Raw genomic sequence first — 24,897 nt, 5'->3', positions numbered from 1 at the left:
GGAAATGTAATACTGAAGTTTTGCAAACAAATCCTTTAGTGGATACATATGTGATTTATTTTAGGAAACGCATACTTTTCCATTGCATACTTTGTGCCCTTTAAGAAGCTATTTAAGAATTCCTGAGGCTGGTTCAGCTCACTTATGTAAAACATTCAAACACTTGTCTACACTACCAATGCAGTGTTCTCAACCTTTATTAGTTTAGGCAAGGGCTTGTGACAGACAGCTCCCCTCCCTCAAAAGAAATGTGCTACCTCTGGCCCTCAATTGTTCTAAGGCACCCATAGTAAGTATTCGAGGCTGACAAGGGCAATGGAAATAATACAACCAATACTGTTATGAAGTCTAATTGGCAACTTATTTCATTCTCATTTTAGGAGATTAACTTGCTTTTCATTTAGTTATTAATATTACAACTACTTACCTGTAAATCCATTACTACAGGTTTTTGCTTCTTTGTTCCAGTCATTATATTATGAGGAATTTATCTCCTCTCACAGACCCCTTAATAGTTCAACTTCTATTTTTTTTTTTAAAGAAGCAAGTTACCTTTCATCATATTAAGGATCCACCCACCAAGTTAAACTTCCTGACCATGCCAATATCAAACTAGCCTTCTGAGCCCCCCACACCCGCTGTTTAACAGGTAGACTGGGCAGGACGTAATAACTACAATGAAGTAAGAATAAACTTGGAATAATATTGTTATGGGTAAGTAATTGTAACAGTCCTCATTCCACTCATTACATTATGAAGCATCCCAAAAATATGGGGTAATCTCTAACCACAAACGAGGGAAACATTTACACAAATATTGAACTCAAATTAATTCAGAAGTCCACTACTCCGCTCTTGCTCCACAATCACCATAACCTATGTCCCCACACTGGATTCGGTAGTACTTCAAAGATGATGAAGGAGCAGCCTAGTGGCGGAGCTACAGATTTCAATAATGGATCACCCATGAATCTCCGCCCAATAAGCTGACATTCCTTGAATTGCTCTTCCTTGCACTCTTCCGGGGCAAGGTAACCCTATTCATTTTAAAACAACAGAAATTGTGGATTTTACCCACCTTTTAGAGACTGAATCAACATCTTAATATCCTTCCTAAAAAGGCCATAATTCACTATCAATGACTAAACTCTTGTGGGGGGAGGAAATGTGATTGATATAAACTAGAGCATACCTTCTAACATCTAATAATGAAGCAAATCTTCTTTTGCTGATCAAGGATTTGTCACAAACTGAAGCAAAGCCACCTCTTGTTCTACAGGAGATTGTGTTAGCCTGTCCAAAATTATTATCATTAAAAGCATCCTTATGGAAAGTGAACCAACTCCCCAGTCTTTGTGCCAGGGTAATGACCATAAAAAGGAGACTTTCATTTAAAAAATACAAAGGTATAGACTCCAGCTGCTGAAACAGGTATTTCTTTAGTGAGTCTAGAACTAGCAGAGGATCGCAATTTGGTCTGGAAACATAGGTTTCTAAGGAAGAAAGTCCTACCTCACCCGAAAGTTCTCTAAAAGCCTATCTAGTGGCCAATATGTTCCTCAAAGTAGCCACTGCAAAACCTAATATGAGCACCATACTGTACAAAACAAAGCACATTTACTCCTTCACAGGATATTGGATCTAATGGCTTGATTTATTACTTGGCAGATGGGTACTCCAACACAAACATGATGGATACCCCATCCACGTTATTATAAGTGCATTAGGATATCATTAACTTTCAATAAGGTGGCTGGGATATAAGTCACGTGTGTGACAGCATACCCATCTGCCAAACCCTAAATCAAGCCCTATGTTTCTAGAAGAAAAACATCTCTGAAAAGACTCCCAGTGATGAGCATCTTACATATGTCTCTTTAGTAGAATGGCCTTCTACCTATGGAGAAGAGGAACAAGAATATGGTGAATTATTTCATTTATTCTATGATGATGTTGATGTTTGTCCTTCTTTCTCCTTTTCCTCTCTGTTTCTAGAGCCTTAGCAACTGCTTCATCAATTGGCCACTGGATATTAGAAATACCAGAGTCTCTAGAACTATAGATGGACCTGGATCAAGAAGTATATCTCCTAGATTTGTTACACCCCCATGGTTACTCCTCCAGAGAGGAATATCCCACCTGGATCCTGTACTTCTGAGTTCTTTTACCGCCCAAGGAATTACCCACAAACTGAAATAAAGGCTTCATACGAATAGGTAGAAAATACCATGTGATGATTCCTGCCAACATTCTACCAGATACATTTTCAGTGACCCAATGGGAATTACTGCCACAATCATTGCCATATCATTTTGGTTACCTACCAACAGTTTGAATTTATGAATTTAACAATTTCGAAAACGTCCTTTTTTTTAAAGAAAATAAACAACCTAAACACTAATCACTAGCTTCTAGGCATGCTACCTTGCCGGCCATCTTAAGAGGGTTTTCCCTCATTGACATGGGAGCGTGGACCCATCCAAATGAAGAAAAGTGACTTCAAGTTGAGCACCAAGCCAAAGAGTCTGTTAGGAGGAGGACTAATTGTGTGTCACAATCAGTGTGCCCCCAATAGAGCCCTTTGTAAGAGGGAAATGGTGTTCTATGGATCTCCACAGACATCTTGCTGGCAGGTAAAGTCACACACTGTACCTGCCTGTAGGGGGATCCCTGCCTCACTTTCAAATGCAGGCCAAGTGGATGTCTGTACAGTAAACGTGAACCTGCTGCTTCGAACAGCCGGTCTGCCTTTCACTATTCAGTCAATCAAAACTAATTTATTTTGGAAATAATCCATAAAAACAATAAAACATAAAAACACATAATAGAGAAAGAACTTAATATAAAACACATAAAAAATACATGGGTAGAGGTGCAGAAATTACAGAGACGCCATTATAAAAACTATGTCACATATATCATCATATTACAGAAGTTAGGAGTTGCTTTGTCGAGCAGTGGCTAACAAAAATGCCTCAGAGCATAGCATATCAAATAAGAGTCCAATTATTTTAAAAAACATACAAACTGCCGTGAAAAGAGTACAGAAATCAGGGCATGCATCATGGTTTGGATTGAAAGATTATTACATGGACAAAATGTCAAAATGTTGGGTCACACCAATCCTTTGTCCAAAATAGGAGATAGCGATAGTGAAGATACACCAATCTGAATCGAGACAACAGCATTCTATATTATTCAGAAACCACTAACTTAATATAGGGGTTCAACCCAGAATGTGACTTATTGACATATATATTTTACCAGGATTCAATACATTTCCCATTCTCTCTTATTCCTGTCCAATCACATGCATGCCCTTTTTTGCCCAATGCTTGTCTTTTGCATTTATAAACCAAAGTTAAAATAAATATGTCCAGCCTGCCTAAATCTACACAACACTTTTCCAGACATTTAAATCATGGAATTATTCAAAATGTGTCCATCCTTATACTATCAGTAATAATTTGAAGATTTAGGACAGTTTTAGGATTTTCTCACACTGAAATCCAAAGTAATAGGGGGGGGGGTTCGTTTTTTCCTGTCCTCTTAGTAAGTATTGTTACCCAACTCAATAGTACTCATTTTATCGACCTCAAATGGATGAAAGACTGAGTGGACCCGCCAGGATTTGAACCAGTGACCATGAGGTCGAACACTCAAGTGCAAATTAGTCCACTGAGCCACCAGACCCAGCTTCTATACATACATATAATTGATTTGTTACCTAATTTCCTAATTTGGAAATAAATCTGTTTATGCCACCTATAGAAAGAGAAAACTGTATTTTATGTGATTGTAATAACCATGAGTCAAAATTTTCAAATATAATTCCTAAATAATTAAATGAAGCAATATTTCTATTTGTTTGCCCCGAATATACACATCTCTTGCATTAGATCTCCTAGGGCCCAAGGACATGATGTGAGTCATGGCAAGGTTGTTTTTTAAATTAACACTAATCATAAAGGAGGTAAACTTAAATAATCTTTGCAAGCAATTATCTATTCTGACTATGATAGCCACATCATATGCATATAAAAGTATGGGTAACTGGTGATGGCCTACTATGGGTACATCCAGTTTTAAGGATTTTAGGTGGCTCTGAAGTCCATTTGGATACAGAATAAAAAGGAGAGGTTGAGGACACAACCCTGGATCTCCCCTCTTGATAATTTAAAATAATATGTGCATTCTCCATTTGGCCATATAAACAGGAGTGAAGATGAATGAAAAAGTCTATCATATCTTCTTCTATACCCAGTAAAGCCAAGATGGGCCATCGATAGGCTCTATAAACAAATATAAAGGTCAACTGAAGAATACCTGTGGAGGCAATAGAATATTTACTAATCAATAGCCTTAAGATTAAACATTGCTCAATAGTTCCAAAGCCACTTTTGAAGCAATAGTGGGATTATACAATTGATAGGCCCTAAAAAAAATATAAAGGTCAACTGAAGAATACCTTTGAAGGCAATAGAATATTTACTAATCAATAGGTTTAGGATTAAACATTGTTCAATAGTTCCAAAGCCACTTCTGAAGCAATAGTGGGATTACACAATAACACTATTGTTTGTTAACAAAGACAAAATTTAGCCATTATGATTCTGTCTGCTATTCTCTCAAGCAATTCTGTGGGTCCCGTTGGTCCCCTTTTTAAAGACCAGAACAATAATAGATTATGACTACTATTTTGGCATGATGGCACTACTTTCTGAAAGATGATAGTTGCCACCAGGGCCCACAGATCTACGTTGCGCTTAAATAAGGCTGAAGGAATCACATCTGGTCCCAGTGCTTTTTCACAGGAGCACTCCTGAATTGATGATGTAATTACCTCTTCTCTATGACAGACCAGTCTCTTTCCAGATGAGGTATGACATTATCAATGATTATTTTGCTAGAGCAGGGTTCTCTTAATCGGTCCTGGAGGGCTGGATCCATGCCAGATTTTTAAGATAAAAAGATTTATCTAATTGGGGATATGCTAAAAATCTGGTATGGATCCGACCCTCCAAGACCAACCCAGCACTAGAGTCAGAAATATTACTAAAATGGTCACCCATTTATAAGGAGTGATGTGGAAGACTAAACGGGCTAAAAGGATTTCACAATAATAAGAACAACTTTAAATGCTTTCAGAGTATGTCGACCAACAGGGGAATAATTTTAAAATATAAAGATTTCTGAAAATTGAGGCTCACTACTATGTTAATTAGTCTATTCAATTTGACCGGATCCCATCTGATACATCTGCCTTTCTCAGCTAAACGCGATAGCAGTAAGATGGTAACAGTTCCTTATGAATAAAAGAGGAGAGAATCAGACAGCCAATTGGGCTGTGGAAAAATGTGAAGTGTCTCCAAGTGGGTTTGAGTGTGCCGAGAAAGAGTGAAGGTACTCCTGTGTGGATCTAGAAGTGCCCTCACACACCCTAACAGGTGTATAGCATCATCATTGGGCTGGTGCTCCTCGTGGGGGTGGCGCTGCAGTCCCTCACGGGCCCGTTTGACGGGGCTCTTTGTCGGAGATCTTTAAGGAGTTTGCCGCACTTGTGCATGGGGGTGTGTGGGACTAAGTGGTAGTGGTGATAGTGAGTGATAGTGAGTGAAGTCTAAAAAGAGCCCAAGGACACTAGCAATTTATTAAGGATGTCCTAGGGGTCTGGTTTAAAATATATCACGGGGATGGAGAAGCAACATCAGTTGCCTGTGTGAGAGGGGAAAATGAAACAAATATAATCCCTCTTCTCTCACCCGTGTGGTGAATCGTGTGGGTGTGTCAAGGGGTCAACATGTTTCGCGCTATAAGTAGTCCCTAATGGATCTGGGAGCGCTTCATCAGGACCAAGAGAGTAAGGTATGTCAAATGGGAATCGGGAAAGAAACACCCTATAAACCCATGAGTCCTAAATATAGGAGATACTGTAGAGTAGATAAATAAGGGACACGTCGTCTTTGCGTGTCCCTGGTTGCGGCCCTCCCTCTTTCCAGGATAGACCTCGTCAGCTTCGCCGAAAACCAGAGAAGGCAGTTTGTACTCTTCTTCTGTGCTCCGGATCACCTACCCGGTAGCTTCAGCTGCTAAACTACACTTCCCGCAAGCAGATTACATTTTGTGATTCATGGTAGAAAGTAGTAATTTTTAAGATTGTTGATTATGCTCACTGTAGGAATCAGCTTCACACTGATTAATAGAATCACATACACTATAAGAAACAATAATATAATCAATAGTAATTGTACAACATCTAAAGTCAAACCCGGGGACATAGGCAAACCAACAGCAACAGAACAGCTTTCAGTGGCATCACACAAGTTATTAGCAGCCAAGATTCCAAGAAACGCTTCTTCCTGTTTAGACTTAACTAGATGAATGTAGCCTGAATGGGATGTCAAAATTAAGCCTCTGGAGTAAATTCATTGTTCCTAGTATATGGTAAAAACCAACAGCAAGGGTATTGAAAAAATCATTATTAGATAAATATCTGGTACTTGAGGTCTCAAAGCAGCTGCATCAACCAACAGATAAGTGCCCCGTGTGGGAGGTTGCTGAGGTGTTTTTAGTAGCAGTAACCTGCGTGGGCATGTTCACCTTGCCCGCATATCCTCCAGGCAAGGGACTCTAGCATTTGAGATCTAAAAGCAGTAACACGAACCATCAGAGCACGTACACGTATGTGGCTTTTCTGGGAACAACACAATTATGGAAATTGGGACCATTGACTCATCCTGCACCCAGTGCACTCAGTTAAAGATGCGCCATGGTGCAGACCATGGAGTGCGCCTTATATGTATTATGGGTTCAGATGGCTTGTTCTCGAGGTTCAGAGGCAAGGATTAGCCCATAGAAATGTGTGCTTTATGGAAACTTTCAGGTGGCTAGAGTGAGACTCAGGACGAAGAGTAGCAACCATATTTTAGGATTTGTAATCCAAGATCATACCCGTTTTGAGATTCATAATGAATATATGCAAATTAAATATTGGGTGAAACACAAAGGTTAAAATAGGCCTGAAAAATGAACCATCAACATGGCATCACCAGACCAGACGGCACATATGAGAGAAACGCAGTGAGATGTGAATTTACTGCCATTATGACGTCACTATTTCACTTATTTCTTGCTTTGAATTTAAGAATGTGTTCTCTTTAAGTTGCATTGAGTTATTACTTTTTTATTGCACTATGTTTCTCTTTTTATACATACTAGTTCTGATCTTAATTCCCCATTCCTTTAATGTGGATTTTGAATATTTAGCTTTTACCATACGTCTGGTGCATTTTTTTAATGATGTCAATATTACAATTTTGCCAATTGTCTTTCACTCCATGCCTCCTTTTTCCCTTTTATCTCAATTAACTTCCAGTAATACTTTTGTCACCAAAATAGCAGTAAATTAAATTTTCTGATCGTATTGTACTGGTGCTCGACTCTTTATCTCAGGTCCCTTACAATTTTTGACAGGTCCCGTTTTAAGAGGTCTCATCAGTCTTTTAGTAAGGTAAAATTCCCCTTGATGCTTTGTATAAAAATAAAAACACAGCAATCTGTTTCTTTTCGGCTAAATCATTAAACGTGACAGTCTCCAAGTACATTCATGGGAAATCAGTTTTGAAAAATGAATTTGGAAGTACAACCACAAACCACAAAAGATACAATCCATGCCAATAAAGAGAAGACCAATGGAACTGTAACAAATACAGACGCTGTCCTTAGAAACATAACTTACCGATGAAGTAAGCCAGGAGGATAGCTAAAAGCACCGCAGCAGCGATAGCTGACAATGCAGCACACTTCCAACTGCAGTACTTCGAAGGCTTTTTCAACTTAAATGCATTTCTGGAGAAGGTATTTCTGGGCAAAAGTCTTGGAGGCGGGGTGTAAACCGTCCCAGAGGTCAAAGGGTATCCAGGAGAAGAGCTGCTGAACAGTGGGGTGGTTCCAGAAGATGTTTTGAACAAGAAATGTCTACAATGAAAAGAAATAAACACCGTGTGAGTATGGAGGGCTTCGAACCTTAGCTGCAATTCTAGCATGTACATTTGAGAGCATCTAGGGATAAAAAGATCTTTGCTGTCAAACAAAGCTGTGTTAAATGAGCAAACATGGATTTGTCCTTTACTGATTAACTTAAATCGTGATGTAGAAATGAACCGCATTGTCTATTTAACAAAACAAAAAAAAGAACTCTCCAAGGTGCCTTGCACATCAGGTCTACTTATTGAAAATGAACAGGGATTTATACAGAGATTTTCAGTTTTGTTCACTCAGTTTCTCCAACAATATTTTCGATGCTTCCTGAATTATGGACTCATATTCCTAACGCAAATACAGGTGAATCACTTTACATTATGGAACAGGGCCAGACTGGCTGTGCCGGGTATCCGGCGTTTCCCCAGGAGGCTATAAGGGTGGGAGGCGGTTTGCATCGGTGGGGGCCATGTTTGTTTCTGGAGGCTGGTTTTGCAGTGGTGTTGCAATATTGGCCCTCATTAACAGAACCAGCAGTGCTTCACACTTTTGCCCGGCCACCTCCTGGGGGTTTGTCTAACAAAACTGCCAGGGTTTCTTTGAGTTCCTAGTCCGGCCCTGATGTGGAACCATTTACTTTGTCTCCAAAATGATCTGTAGTAGTCCAAAGACACACACCCAACTTCTAGCTTGGACTCCAAACCTCCCTATGTGGTCTCTATACTTTCTTTACTTCTTGCACAACAACCATGTAAATTGGGTTAAAAAAATATTGTGCATCATCATCATTCAGTCCCCAAATGATAGTCATCTACTTCCTAAAAACTGGCACACCAAAGTGTAAAAAACATTTTGTGTTTCTCAAAACATTTTCTTTCATTACATAAAGTAGTGATATGCATCTAATGATGCTAAGCATGTGGCTGTCTGAATACCAGTGGTGTATTGAAACTTGAGTGCCACCCTGCAAAGTACAACCCCCCCTCTAGAGTCAGTCTGGATCTCTCAGGCCAAGGTACTGTGCTGAGGGGGCCCCTTGGAGCTTGGCCCCCAGCACAGCAGGGGCTGCGGGTGACTATGTTAAGCCACTGGTGAGTAAAGGCCAAAGTGGTGGCACACCTCTCACCTAACATCACTCAAGGTGACATTCCTACCCCAGGGCTTACTCAGCACATCATCCATGCTTGCTTACCTTTGCCTAATATCTTCAATAGTATTGCATTGCTTATGAACATATATTTTCGGATCTCAACATTTCAAAAAATATACTGAAGCGTGCACAGTATGGTAGGTGCAGTTAGTTTTCATGCTATTTAGAATGGAAGAGAGCTAAAAGGTAAATATATGCTGTGTCTTCTCTTCAAACAAGCTTTGTTCAACAACGACGTCATTGTCATGGCTGATGTGAATATAAGTCATAGGATTTCCTAGCAAAATAAAAAAGCATGCTCTCTGGGCTGCGTTTATAGAGAGGACCGGCTAACAGAAATAAGTTGTTACCCATATGGCAGGTAATATTTTGGCCCAGAATGGGGCCGGATAGATATTTGTAAAATGCTAGAAAGGACAAAAAGTGGTTGTGAGATTAGTTGAGCATTTTAAAATTATTTCTATTTAAAAAATGATTAAGCCACCAAAAACAACCCCACCACTGTCTATCGCATCTAAACCAATCAACAAATCAACATCCATGACCGCCATCGGGTTCATTAAGAGTTAATTTATAGAGCAGATTTCAGTCTAGACGTTCCATCTATATTAACTCAATTGTTTCATTTCACCCTAGGACTTTACCCTGGTTCGGCAGTGGAAACCTTGCAACTGGTGTCTTGTTCTTAGGTCCATCTTTTATTAGCTGCAAGCCGCTGGCTGAGCAAGAGGACCGCCCGGGCAATTTATCACAGACACATCCGCATGCAGACTCACCGAGTTCAGATGAAGATTCTGAACTAGGGGGAGGGTGTACCCCTCACTTGAAATGCACCTTAATCTTAAAAGGAGAGAACCCCAGACATAAAATAAAATATACTGGTGTTGCACCTCCCTGCCCAGTGATATTCCTTTGCAACTGGAACCTTTCAGATCAGATAACACAAACATGTGATGCAACTGCTCATAATGGTGTTATTCACCCCGCATAAAACAGCACATCACTTAGAGATTAACCATATAGGAAACATTGATGAAGAGGGACATGACATTTTGACTGTGGAGAGCTGGTGAGTGGGGGAGTTGCTCCAACCTTCAGCTAAACTTCTACCCTCCATGCCGCACATATTCAGGGGATTAAATATTCTGATTCAAAGGATAATGTTTTGCGGCTAGATTAACCCATGACATTTCCATACGATATAAAAAGATGGTGGTGGAGTCCTAAAGTATGTATCTGTTTCGAAATGTGTCATATCTGTTGATAATAAAGGCGTTTAAACTAGAAAAGGGAAAAGCAAGATTTATCACCCCATGTGGCTAAGGTATAGCTTGACGTGGAATTACCCAGGGCTCAGCACTTCCCAATTAAAAGGCCTTTGGTGGCTGCAGGAATTGTGCTCACACATCTTATCAACTAAACATAAACCCCAGGTCGAAATAGAATTCAATGGATTTCACCTGAATTACTTTCTATCTAGTTGCAAGGCTTCGCTCTCATTCCAAGATGTATGTTTATTAGTTTCAGAGCGATACCACTAAACCCCTGCTCTCTGTTTGCAGGATTACTGGGCTTTCCCTGCGGGATCTACGCACAAACACATTTCCTGAAGTCAACAACTGTGCTTGCCTCAGTAACAACAAAGATGGAACTTAAGCCGCGCAAGTGCAACTGCGTGACAGGATGCGGCGGGATCTGACTACGGGATTTTACTGCGGCGCGCGCAGTGCGGCAGGTGCATTTCGTTTTCAAGCTAGTTGAGCTCAGAAGACAGTTAAAGAGAAAATGCGTGCTTCGTCTTTGCTTCAAGCAGGCTTTGTCTGACAACGATGTCATGGTTATGACTGACGAGAGTGTAAGTCACAGCATTTCCTAGAAAAATAACAAAGCATACTGCCTGGGCTGTGTATCCGGAGAGGCTCAGATAACAAAAATAATGTGTTGCCCTTATTGTATGTAATAATTAGGCTCTGAGTGGGGAGTGGAAACATATAAGTGAGTTCCAAATTCTGCCACATAGAAGGAACCTTAACCAAATCTTGGTATAGGGAAGTCCCAATTTGTGCAAGGATGAAGGCGGAATGATAGTTCACAAAATTGTGAAAATGAATGCCACTTTTAGCCTTGGGTCTCTAGAGTTCGAGTGAAAATCAGTAGCGGCCGGGGGTGGGAGAGCTGCGGGTGGTAGGGCGGGGCGGGGGTGGAGCAGGGTGGGGGGTAGTAAACTATGGAATATGGCCCGATGGAGGTAAGTAAACAAATAAATAAAACGAATTTCGTTGAGCGCGCTGCATCGCATTTGGCAATGCAGCACGCGCAATGAAATTCGCTTTATTTATATATTTGTTTACTTACCTCTGTTCGGCCATATCCCGCAGTTTACTACCCCCCACCCTGACCCACCCCGCCCGACGCACCGCCCCGCAGCACTCCCACAATCGGCCGCTACTGGTGAAAATATATATACTTTTTCACATTCCATAAAAACGGTCCTCAATAGAGTGTCTATTGATTTAAAACATTTCTGAGAAATTTTTAGATGGAGCATTGATAGAATAAAATAAATAATAGTTAACAGCATCATCTTAATAAAGTCTAATCTGTCCCGCCAAGATAGAAATAAAGGAAACCATTTTTCAGTTAGTGAACTAAGTTTGAGTTTAACTTCTTCAAGGTTGTTTGGAATTCTGTCATTCAGTTGGAATACATAACACCTAGGCATTTAATACTTTTAGAATTACAGGTAAAACCAGAATTTTTAAACGTAAAACAAAATCTATTAAGTGGCACCATCTCCGATTTATCACTAACATTCCACTTCATGTTCAGTTCGTGCTACACAAATGTAGTTTTTTTATGTATTACAACAGGTTATTCACAACCCTTCTCTCTTGATAAAATGAAACCTTCTAAGGATATTAAATATTGAACTTGTAATAAGGATAATAGTAATGTTTTGTTAATGTTGTTTGTTAGGCTTAGGGTGGTCTTCCCCCAAACTTTGTGCCTTACTCCTCCGTTTTTGATGATCTTGTTTTTGTTGCCACTAGGGCTCAGCACACTTTACCACTGCTAACCGTCTTAACGTGCTTGCGCTCTTTCCTTTAAACATGGTAGAATTTGCTTATACTCAACTGTCATATTTACTTTACTTGTAAGTCCCTAGAAAAGTGGTACTACATGTACCCAGCGGTTGTACAATAAATGCGACTAGTGGGCCTGCAGCACTTATTGTGCCACCCACTTTCAATGGCCTTTCTAAGCATGCCCTGCAATTCAGCCTGTTTGCAGTTGAAACTGCCATTTCAACCTGGAAAAACAAACTTTTTGCCAGACCTAAACCTTCATTTTTAATACATATAACTCACCTCCAGGATAGGCCCTTAACAGCACATAGGGCAGTGTGCAGTGTGTTTAAAAGGTTGGAAATCACTTTTACATGACGGTAGTGAAATATTCGTATGTTCGTTATTCCCTACTGTAAGTTCTACCTCTCCCATATAATAACATTGGGTTAAAATATTACACATAATAAGTGCTAAATTTCAAATGGGAGCAGGGGGGGAATGTTGAGTTTCATGTCTAAAGAATTGTAATTTAAAGCCCTCTTTAGTGGTAAAGTCAGATTTTAAGTCACAATCCTGAAAATCCCACTTATGGAAAGAAAGCATTTTCATGTACCAACCATTTGGTATCTGCAGGCTGTAACCTGGGTCACATGATTAGGTGTAGCTGCCAGTTTGTCTTTTGTGTATTGCTCCCAGACAGTAAGACAAAGGTGAATACTGGCTGGCAGGATGGGCCATCTCTAACCCGATGAGGGGGAGGAGGTTTCCCCAACCACACTTGCACATCACAAAGGCTCTTCCCAGCACACTCACAAAGGGTTTTGGCACTAGTCTTTTGTGACAAAGGCAATTTCCAGGGTCATAAGTGGATGAACAACAACCTAGAGATATTGCAAAGTTCTTCTTAACAGGTGAGCCAACTGAACCTAAACGCTGCACAAGCAACTGTAATGCTCTCCTAAAGCCAAGGGAGAAGTCCACCAATTTAGAAAGATAATTTCAAACTGTACCCAACCAAAAAACACTGAAAGACCAACTGGGAGACACAGGCAAGGGGAAACAAAGAATCAGCTATGAACCACCAATGACAATACCCCTACAAGTGCCCGGTATAGGACTTCTAAGTAGATGGATGACAAGACTGGTGAATAGCTTGAATTCCAGTGGGATACCAGAAGAGCCAGAACTACCAGCCACTAAAGACATGCATCAAGATTCTCCCCTCATCATACAGATGACATTTGCCTTGTTTGCAATGGAAAGATGAAGAATAGGAACCTGAAGACGAACATGTCTCCATATGAGACAGCTTGTGGGAATGCTTCCCTCCAGTCATACCGCAGACCCAGACCCGGAGAACTTTCAAAAGTAGGACAGCACTCAACAACAGAAAAGGCACAGTTCAAGCAACAAGCACCTAGCTACCTCAGTTGCTGCCATTTCTTTCTATACTGGTGTGCACTGCAGCCTTCTGAATTTGAAACAATGCACAGGAAAGCAGGGCAACATTGTGAAGATCGTGGGGTGCATGATCTTCTTGCATCCACTACCCAAGTCAACAATGCTCAAATCATCCTAGAGAAATGGGGTGCTCAATGCTGCCACAGCCATGAGGATAACATGGGTGCATTGCAGCATGACTTTCTGGTCTACCTAACGTTGACTGCAACTGAAGAAGGTCCTTCCATGGCACGGTCTGGGTAAGACTGCCTCCAGTGTCACTCAAAACAGGAACCATGCCCAGCACTTCCTCTACATCAGCTTCCACTCAGCATAATCATGTCCACCTAGTCCATGCACGGAGGAACAAATGTCTTCAAGGATGGTGATCTAAGCCAAGCCCGGATCCCAACAGCAATCCTTACTGAAGTTCTCATCTTAATCAGAGACAGGATGGCGGATGATAAGAATCCCAGCTTTCTTATTTGCCCAACAGGGTGGGATAGGTTTGATTTCTCTGCATTCTTCTGGAATTTACATTTGCAAGGTGGTTTTCCCCACATGACTAATGACTATGGTGAGGATAAGGGTCAGAGAGGTAATGTACGGTCCTTTTATGAGGATCAATAAATGGTTCAAAGAACTTTCATAGACGATTGGGATGATCATAAATGATGGATAACAGAGGAGGATTTGTGGGACATCTGAATAAGCTGGTGAGAAACGAGGAGTATGGCACAAAGGAGCAAGAAAAATATCTTGTAAAGAGAAAGATGTGAAGGAGAAGAGCCATAAACAGTCTGCGCTAAAACCACAGGAGAGGAGATAGGAAGGGTAACAAAAGGCAAATGTTCAAGGAGCATGTCTTTCCAGACCTTCTGCAGTACCCCATGGGTGCATTCAAAGTAGCACTGAAGAGGAAGAGGCTTCCTAAAGTACCTGCCAAGAAAGAAAAGGGAATTGTTCCTCCAGCAAGCCCACCTTTACACAAGGCCACATATGAATGTTGGCATTATTCTTACAACTATGAATTTTGCCCACATACCAATAGGCTTAAAAATATTCTGAAAATTATCAAATATTGATAGATATGGAAAAATAATATATTGGTCTCTAGGTTATATTATCCTATTTTTCTACCTGTTATTTTCCTAATCTTTTCCCAGACCTTGCCAAACGCCCCAATAATGTGTTTTTTATTTTAAAGATTCTCTATTGTTTATGTCCTTTTTACTTCAGTTTATATTACAGTTAGAATTATTCAAAAAAATGAAAAAGTATATACTTATATATTTAGAAGGCACATAATAAAACAAGAGGGTGCTTACATTAAAGGAATGCAATTAACTAAATCATTCTGTTTTTAGATATTTTTAATACATTTGGCCTTAAGATGATTAATGAGATGTTCATAAATTCCTAGCCATGTTCTCTCGCTATTGGGGGGAAAAAAACACTATCTAGACCCTAGTAACTTTTTCCCTCAGTCTGCATCAACTGCATTGCTAACGAACTACATTTTTACTTTTCCTGACCCCAAAGGAAATCTTATTGAACTGTGTATCTAGCAATTCTCCGACCAGTGAAGGGATAGAAAAGTGCAGGTTTGTGCACATATTTGTGCTGCCCTGGGCCAAAATCTCACAAGGTTTTAAATAGGCCTGTCGAGCACACACTCTGCTCACACTGCATTGTTCAGCTAAAATTTACCAGCATGTGTTAAAGTTTCAAGATCATAAATAAGGCACAGAAAAAGAATGTTACAAGTAATTCACACCTAGTAGTTTAGCAATACAAAGAAAGCAGCGGGTAACTTGACAATAATAAAAAATGTGTGAACATTAGCATACAAGTTTGTTTCCTTTGATTATATCCAGCCAACTTCAGTTAAAAACAAGCACTTGTAAGGCCAATAGTATCCGACTATAAATAGCCAGGCTTTTCGCTTTGGCAATGATCATTTAAACTGACCTGCAAATGTGTGTCTTAGTATGAATGAACACTCTTGCTTGGAAGTCTTGAAATACGCATCAGATTAAATTAAATCCATTCCAAGATGGCTGCCGAACAACATAAATCTTGCATGTGCCTGTAAGCATCTAGATTCACTCAGGCGCATGGGTGATGATGTGCATGTACAAGCTTAATGAAGCATGCACAAGAGTCATGACACATGCATACACGTGTCATGATATGACTGTCATTTTTTACATTTTATGTAACATTCTAAATCATTTTAGAGCAGTTAAAAAAATTGCAGATGTGTGAAATAGCACTTAAAGAAAAAGTTGACCCACAGCAAATTGCAGCTGCCAGGCTCTCACAAAAGAATGAAACTTAATAAAAAATGGACGTGACAGGGAGTGGTAGGGTGAAGTATGCTGGAGTGGGTAGTGGGTTTGTAAAGGCAACCGAGCTGCAACATCAAGTGGGGACACATGGGCGAGCTATTGTTTAAAATAAATAAATAAAAAAAGCTAAAGGGGGTAGAGGCACGATGGGGGAGATATATTTTAAAATAAATAAAGAAATGCACTAAGCCACGAGTGGCATGCGCAGCAACAGACAAACTGGGGTGGTAGGAGGGTAATTTAAGGAGGGAAGCAGCACATGGTGATAGAGCAAGAAACACTTGCACCCCTAAGGAGTGCTTAGATTGAATCAGAAACGTAGTTCCCTGAAAGCAAGCGATGTCAGCAGTGGAAGGACACAAGTAAACAAATCAAATGAATGTGAAACTGCAACGCTTCTAGGCAGGGCAAATACAAGAATAGGGAGGAAGGCCATCGAATTAGGAGCTGGGATTTGAGGTATACAACAAATCGCTCCAGTCATGAGCAAGGGGCTGACCTGAAGCCCACTCTGACTATATTTGAAACATTAGGCCTGGTCAATATCTTAAGCTTTTGTTGTTGCAACCTAAACATGAAATTATTTAGGCTTTAAAAAACATTACTATCATCCAAATACCTGTGAGGATGGGTGAATACAATAATGATCTCCACGAGAGGAAAGTATGTGACTTTTATAAGAATTAATTGATTGGAGACTTGTGAAATAAAAAATTACAATAGTTGAAGAATTAGTTTAATGAGACAAAGAGAAGCATAATTTGCACTGTCAGTGTTTTTTAAAATAAAATTACAAAAAAGTACTGAAAATAAACAATTTATGTAAAAGTAAACATATGTATATATAAGCTGCGGCTCCTCCGCTGTGATGGAGGAGCGTCAACCCCTGCCAGCAGCCTAAAAACATGAAAAATAAAACGATTTAAAAAAGTGTTTATTATTGGTTTATTTTTCCTTCCCAGGCCGAGTCTTTGGTGGTGGGGCCATAGGGGTAACAGTGATGAGGGGGAGTGGTGGGCACCGTTATCAGTGTGCATGTCAATTTGGCAGGCTGTCTCAGGACAGCCAAACTGACATGCGCACTGAGCTGTCTGCAACCCCAGCTGCGTTGCCAGGATGGAGACAGCAGGCACCGGCTCCCAGTCTCTCTGGGAACCCAAATTTAGGGCACTCGGGCCATTCCTGATGCTGCCAGCAGCATGCGAGCAGCATCTGTATTGGCCGCAGGGGAGTCTGGGAGCATGTGCCTGCACTGGAGAGGAGCAGAAGAGCTTGATGCAGCGGGTGGCAGGTAAGTTCTTTTTCATTGCTTTTTTGTTTGGTCCGTCGTTAAACCCTGCCCCCCCGAACCTCCTCCCCGACCACACCACTCTTCCCTGACACCAGCCGCTTCTGGTATATATATGTGCGGGAGCTTCAAATTACTTCATGGGTTTGAGAGTTAAGGTCAAGCATCTGATTGCTATTTTGCGGTTTAGTGTCTGCTTAGAGTACAATTGCAAATAGCCTTTCCACAATCGTAAAACCACTTCTGATGTTCACTCAGGTTGGTTTGAGGCTAGTAAAAAGATTTGCTAATTTGAAGATTTTCACGCTAGTAAGTCAACACCCTGGGCAAGGGAGGTAGGCTTTATTCACAAGACTGGATTCCTTCAAAGTTGGTACGCCCCTAGAAACACGTGTCAGAGTGGATATTCACAACAGGTTTATGACCCATTGCCACTATAGTAACTGGTGCACATATCTTACTTCCAAGGGCAGGAGTAAGTCCCATTCCAGGGTGAGAATGCGATGGTAATGCCCCAGAAATTGGTCAGGGTGCAGGGGTAGTGGTCCCTCTGTGAGGAATATATTTTTTCTTAAAGAATAAGGAAAACCAGAGTTAGCAAGTGTTCAGGAATTTTCACTTTTTCACAAACATGCTGGCTTCCTTCACAGTGTATATTTGTTTATGTGAAAAATTAATTAAGAAAAGGATTCAGTATCCCAGGGAACACTGCGGCATTCACAGCTTGTTAGCAGTACTGCTGGAAAACTCTGTAAATTAAAACAATTTTAGATCAACTGCAAAGGAAGCAGGGAACCTTCAGCAGTAGATTTCAAATTGTTTTTGTGAATGTGTCTTATAGACAAAAGATGCTCAGAAGACAGTCAAAGTGCATCCTGCTGAATCCGTGGTCCAGAGGAAGGCAGGACAACAACAGACAGGAGAGGATGCGCACTCTTAATTTGGAAGTGCAGTCTCGACCCAGCAGCAGGTAATTGGCTCAAGATTACGTAAAGTTCATAGCTGCACCGGCTGCCACTCTCACGTGTCCCAGCTGATGATGATCTCTGCGACCACCTGCGGCTTAATGAAAGGCACCTGCGGTGCTCGGTGCTGGGCCTCCCCAGATTCCAGAATGATGAGCGCGCTGCCTGCGGAGCTGAAGAGCAGGATTAGAACAACATTGTCATCAGCAATCTCACTCCCCCAGCAGCCCCCGCAGAAGAAAATCAGCTAATTGTTTGTACCTGTGCAGCCAGGATCCTTGTTTCCCCCCTCACATTAGAGTGTGAATTATATGGCATTTCACAAATTTATACAACTTAAAAATGGTTACCTGGTAACTTTGATGCCTTTTTTTGGATGTTTAAGGTATGATCAGTGTAAGACTTGGGGGTCTCTAGTTGGCACCGGTATGCACTTGTGACAAGTAGGGACCCTCTCCTCTAGTCAGGGTAAAGGGGTACACTCCTAAAATAACCCCTGCTCACCCCCTTGGTAGCTTGGCACGAGCAGACAGGCTTATCTCAGAGGCAGTGTGGAAAGCATTTGTGAACACATACAGTAATTAAGTGACAACACTACAAATGGACACCACACAGGTTTTATATTAAAAATAGGTATTCTTTATATAGATTTACCACAAGACCATTAAACGACAAAAACACACAATACTGTTACTTTAGATGGTAGGATTTTGCTTAGTTCTCTTAAGTTCTTAAATGCGACACTTTAAGTCAATGTACCTTTTAGATGCGTTGCGCTTCCACGACAAGCAATGTCGCTGTGATGGATATGCGGCAAAGTTCAGGTGCAAAAGAAATAAAGACGTGAAGATCTTCCAGATGCGTTACGCTTCTCCGATGTTGCGAGAAGACTCGACTCGATGCTTCAGCTGCAGCGGCGACACACTTTACGCGATGCGACGACAGCGGCCTTGGTAGCGACACTCTTCTCTGACGTTTGCGAGATGCTTCCGCTCGATACGATGTTGCAGCGGCGACACCCTTTTATGCTATGCGACGACAGCAGCTCCGACGGCGGCACGCTTCTCCGTGGATGCGAGGCGCTTTTCTTGATGCGGTGCAATGCGACAACTACGATGGCTGCGATGGCGACACGCTTCTTCCTCGATGCGAGACTCTTCTCTTGATGCGGTGCAATGCGTCAGCTACGATGGCTGCGATGGCGACACACTTCCTGGATGATGCGAGACGCTTCCGCTCGATGCGATGCTGCAGCGGCGACACACTTTACGCGATGTGACGACAACAGCTCCGACGGCGGCACATTTCTCCTTCTTGAGTCACGCTTCCAGCTCCTTGCGACACGCAGTCCCTCAGAAGGCCCAACAACAGCAGCAGGCACTTCCAAAGAACTCTGGGGAGCTGGGGGGTGAAGTCTGTTGTTCCTGAGACTTCAGCAGGAGGCAAGCTCTTTTCCAATCCCTTGGAGATCCTTCACAAGTTGAGCAAAAGTGCACACAAAGTTCCTTTCTCCTCTCTTTGGCAGTAAGGCAACCACTGCAGGCCAATCCCCCAGGTTCAGGGATAGTTTCCTCCTCAGCTTCTTCTGGTTCCTCCCTCAGCAGAGGTTCTTCTTGCTTTCCCAAAGTGATCTAAATTCTTGGGAACAGGGTCCCAATACTTATACCCAGAAATCCTTTGTCCTCTGAAGGCAGAGGGGCCTTTGCCCAGTCCAAACCAGTTCCTGAGCACTCTGTTTACCAGACCTCTCCTTTCCTTTCACAGTGCAGGTCAGAAACATTAGACGCCCCACAGGAGGTGGAGCCAGCATTGTGGAAGGCAAGTACAGCACTGGAGCACTTTGTTGACAGGATTCCTTCTCTCCATTCACTGTGCAGGGCAGAGACATCAGCTGCTCCCCAGGAGGTGGAGCCAGCATTGTGGAAGGCAGGCACAGCCCTATTCAGGTCCCAGGTGCAACTCCTCCCACCCATCTGGATGCAGATCTCTCTATTCACCACTGGGACACCTCGCCCTGTCTCCTGGAATTCCCCAGCCCTCTCACTCAAACTCCAGACAAAGGAATACACACAGCCTAGCAGAGGCAGGTTTGAATGATTAGACAAGAAAATGCAATTTTCAAACACAGAATGTTAAAAACAACTTTACTAAAAGATGTATTTTATCATCCTGAGTTCAGGCATACTAAATTCGAATTTCTACCATGTTTTCTGAGTCAGTTAGGGTTATAAGATGTAATAACCAAACTGCCCATTCTGGCCTATGGTGAACAAGTAGCCTTGCAATAGTGAAAAACGAAAATGGCTATAATTCACTATTAGAACATGCCACACACACAAGGGCATGTCCTACCTTATCCTTACAATGCACCCTGACCTTGGGCCTACCATAGGGGTGTCTGATATGCAGAAAAGGGAAGGTTTAGGGACTGGCAAGTGGGTGCACTTGCCCAGTCAGCATGACAGTACCAGACTGCACGCAGGCCCTGCAATGGCAGACCTTAGACACATGTTTACAGGCTGCTTCTGTGGGTGGCACAACCAGTGCTGCAAACCCACCAGCAGTATTTGGATTACAAGCCCTGGGCACTCCTGGTGCACAGTACTGGGGTCTGACAAGTAAACCCAACCAACCAATCATGGAATCACAAATCATACATTAATTTACAAAAGGGAGCACTTGCACTGTGGTACTGGACAGCAGTGGCACAGTGCCCTGAGCAACTAACACCAGCAAAAAATACATGAGGCACAGCGAAAAATGGAAGGGAGACTCACGCCAATGTGCCAGGTCTAACAATCAGCATTTCAACATGTCCTCTAGGACCGCTTCTGTTTTCCTTATAGAAACAGCTTAGTAGTAGCTTTAGTGCCTAGTTATCTTTCAGGTTCAAAAAATGGTGTAAGGTACCCATAACGCCCATCATTATTCTTCACTCCTGCTCATCCTGCTTTTGTTTATTCAGGTCCATCCTATCACCTCCGTGAGGGGAAACTCAGTTAACAACAAATAAAAAATATATGGATTGTTTCACCTCCCACCAAATAAAGCTTTCGAAATGAGGCAGGGCAATTTAAAAAACATCTCAAGTCTGATCTGGACAGAAGACAACTTTTAGGCTAAGCAGGTTGGATGTAAATATTGTGGTGAGTATGAATCTGACTAAAACGAATGAATATTACTGGCGAGAAATGTTGTATTATAGGCATGTCCCTCTTCTAAGCCTCAGTGTTTACTGATGAGGTGTACCACAGCGAGTCTTGGGATAGACCAACTAGTAAATAGCACAAAGTGCTCAAGTAGGGCACACATCCAATATTCTGCATCCTGCATAGTTAAAAAATGTCAGGGTAGACTCCTGGGATCGGAGAAAGCAGCTATTCCTCTAGGAAAATATACAGCACACAAAGGGTGATGGGAGTAAGGCTTGCAATAAGTCTAACCATTGCTAATCTCTCAGGGAGCTCTCAGCCCATTGTTCTAATGCCCACCTCGCCACTTCAGTTTGGACCCAACCTTATGCAAATCAGTCTTGACCCTGCTCAAATAGCTTAGTTTCAATGGCACAGTGAGCAAGGGCTTTGGTGGATGAGATTAATGCAAGCATTCAATACATCACTATTTGCATTTTTTCTATCCTTTCCGGTGAAGCCATAAGTAGGACATGTATGCCCAGATTTGGGACTAGTGTACACTGTACCTATGGAACCAAGCTAAACCCAGTTGGTGGGCCCTATTAAGTGTGAAACCGGTTGTGGCTTGTTTGTGTTCTAGTTCAGAGAGGACCTAGCTTGGCATTTTAGGCTGGAATGTTCCCATTGGACCAAGGTCAAGACTGATTTGAATATGGCTGGCTCCAAACTGAGGTACTAACGTTTGCAAAAAAAGGATTGACTGGGGTGCACCCTGAGTAATTACCAGTGGCTGAGATTAATTCAAGCATTCCATCCATCACTTTTTTATCGACTTCTGTGTGACGCCTTAAGAGGGACAAGTATAAACAGACATGGGACTCGTGCACACTGTGCCACTCGAACCAAGCTATATGGGCTGATGAACATTAATAAGGATGAAACCGGTCATGGTTTTATTGTTTTCCAGTTCAGGGAGGGCCTAGGCTGGCATTTAAGGCAGAACTATTTCCATTGGAGAAGGGTCAAGATGATTTGCATATAACTGGGACCAAACTGAGGTGGCATTGTTCTCAAAATAATGATGGGCTGGGATGCAGCCCGAGTAATAACCAGTGGCTAAGATTAATTCAAGTGTTCTATCCATTACTTTTTTGCATATTTCAGGGAAAAATATAGAAAACAGGCATCTAAAAGGATGTCAACAGAGGACTACAAAAAAAAGTACTCATTCCCTCAGCTATTCAATGAAGGATATAATTATTATAAATAAAAGGTTTTCAACACCAGAATGTGAAACTCAAGCATAAGTTGAGTTCTCAATGAATGAACAAGAAGTTTAGCAATAACATGGAGAAATTCTGGCAGGGCCATATGACTTGAAGGCAAAAAGTACAGAACCTTCTCCTACAACAAACCAGCAGAGATCTCAGTAAGACATTATAGAATACCATTATTATGTGTTAAAGTAAATTATTTAGATGAGATTGTTTCTTTTAAATCAATGTCACCAAATTGAGATGGGCCCAGTTCATCCCATCAGCTCTTGTTGAAGCTGGAAAAAGGCTTGTGAGTTCATCATCAGATTGCTAATTCTCTGCAACTAGTCCAGTTCCATATGAACAGCAACTGGCTTTGCCTCAACAGCTGGGCCCAAAAACCTGGTTTTTGGGACCAAATACCATGAATTCACCTTTGCCAGCAACATCGTCTTCATCCCAAATGCAAACGCAGACCCTAAAAAGCATTTATTGACTTAGATTCAATGCATCCTCCCTTTTCTCCAGATCATGCAATAGTTTTCCCTAACTTGAAGAGATGTTCTCGCACCTCGATTACTACAACAAAATGTAAACCAGCCTCCCTCAGGCTGCGACTGACAAAGTGCAAAGAATTCAACCCCAAGAAACAAGGCCTTAAAGTGCAGTGAACACAACACTACTGCCCTAAAATATCGATATTGATACGATGTTGAATGAGATCCCATTTTAAAACACTGTGCTTCATTCATAAATCTGTTCATGGTCATGCACCTGGTTACTGGTCAAACACTTTTAGCCTTCCTATCCTTCCAGGCATTGATGTTTCTGATCTGCAAACCTCCAGTCTTGCTAACCCCTCATGCTAACACAATTTGGGGGCAGATCTCCCAGAGTATGCAAGTTCTATGAAATCCCTCCCTTAGCAACTGATATAGGAAAATTACTTCCTAAAGTTTAGGAAATGTCTAAAGACTCACATGAACAGCTCTATTTGAATCCCAATATGGGTATAGAATAACCAAAAATTTTAGACTCACTAATATTTTATCTCAATTAGAATGGCCACATTCTCTGGATTGGAGACGGTGTTCAACCTCAAATTTATGAGGCAATGTGTCCCCATGTTAAGGCACCTCCAAATCTATCACAAAATCAGTAAAAACTATTTATTAGGTAAATGTGTCCACTATGTAACTGAGGACTAGTTCAATATAAGGTAAAGGGAATTATTACAAATGAAAGAATCAGCATTGCAAAGACAATTCCTTTAAAACTGTTAATAAAAGGGCAATGCAGAGAAATGCAAAATCGGAAAATATTCCAAACAAGCAGCATCCCGAGAAGAACAGGAAAGTTCATCAGCAAATTAGAGCGCATGAAAATTAGACATCATATTGCCTTAACACCTTAACACTATTCCACTACATGAGTAATTATTGAGCATCCTCCATGCTAATTCCGTCTGGAGAACTAAGATGGATACAGTAACAATAACATCTTATATGAATGACTAGGGCACTGTGAACCAGCAGAAGGAACTTGATAATATTTAATGTTGTGACTGAGCTACAGAAAGTTCGAGAGCAGAATAAACAATAACAGTGAAAATAAACCAATACATCTCAGCCTGACTGTGTGCTGCAAAAAAAGTGAGGAGAGACTTTGGTAGGGGGAAAAAGAAGCATGAGTGATGGGCTACTTCCATTTTACAAAAGATTATACCTAAGGTGAGGCCTAGTTAACACATATAAGATAACCACACTTCTACACATCATTGAGAATTTCTTTAAAAAACAATAAATAAATATAAGTTGACTTTCAGCATGACTCACCACACAACTTCTACCATTAGTGCCAGTTAGAGGCCTGTTTTTAATCATTTGGCCCTCATTGCGAAGACATTTATACCATTCTTACATCACAAAAATTCTTCTTACGTACTCCCAGCCTCACATCCATATTATTCTTCTCTTTGGATTCCAGGCCAGACTTTCCCCAGATGGCACACTGGAATGCTTATCACAGCCCCTCAACTTGGATCACTGTTTGACATATACGTGATTGATACTGGTCATTTGTTATACTAATGAAGCAGTCTATCAGTATTTATATACCACCCCGTGGTGCTTTTATCAGACTACAGTGCTACTTACCTGCAAGTCCTGGAAATCTATTGTATCCCTTTTATAGTCATATATTATACTTTACTCTGTTTAAATGGTTTTCCTCTACCCAAATAGGCCCTTTAACCTTTTGTCCTTT

The 24,897-nt window shown here is 41.3% G+C and overlaps 1 protein-coding gene across 6 annotated transcripts in view; it reads right to left on the bottom strand.

Annotated features, from left to right (window-relative positions):
* TENM2 (teneurin transmembrane protein 2) overlaps positions 1-24,897 on the bottom strand; it is a 2,740,530-nt gene that overhangs the window by 626,055 nt on the left and 2,089,578 nt on the right. For all 6 annotated transcript variants that reach the window (XM_085617838.1, XM_085617837.1, XM_085617839.1 and 3 more), the window contains one exon: positions 7,739-7,977. In XM_085617838.1, coding sequence (XP_085473964.1) covers positions 7,739-7,977 — 239 coding nt within the window. The remainder of the gene's footprint in view (positions 1-7,738; positions 7,978-24,897) is intronic.

Source organism: Triturus cristatus, chromosome 7 (assembly GCF_964204655.1).
Source record: "Triturus cristatus chromosome 7, aTriCri1.1, whole genome shotgun sequence".
Classification (NCBI taxonomy): Eukaryota; Metazoa; Chordata; class Amphibia; order Caudata; family Salamandridae; genus Triturus; species Triturus cristatus.
This window is presented reverse-complemented; position numbering and strand designations above follow the sequence as displayed.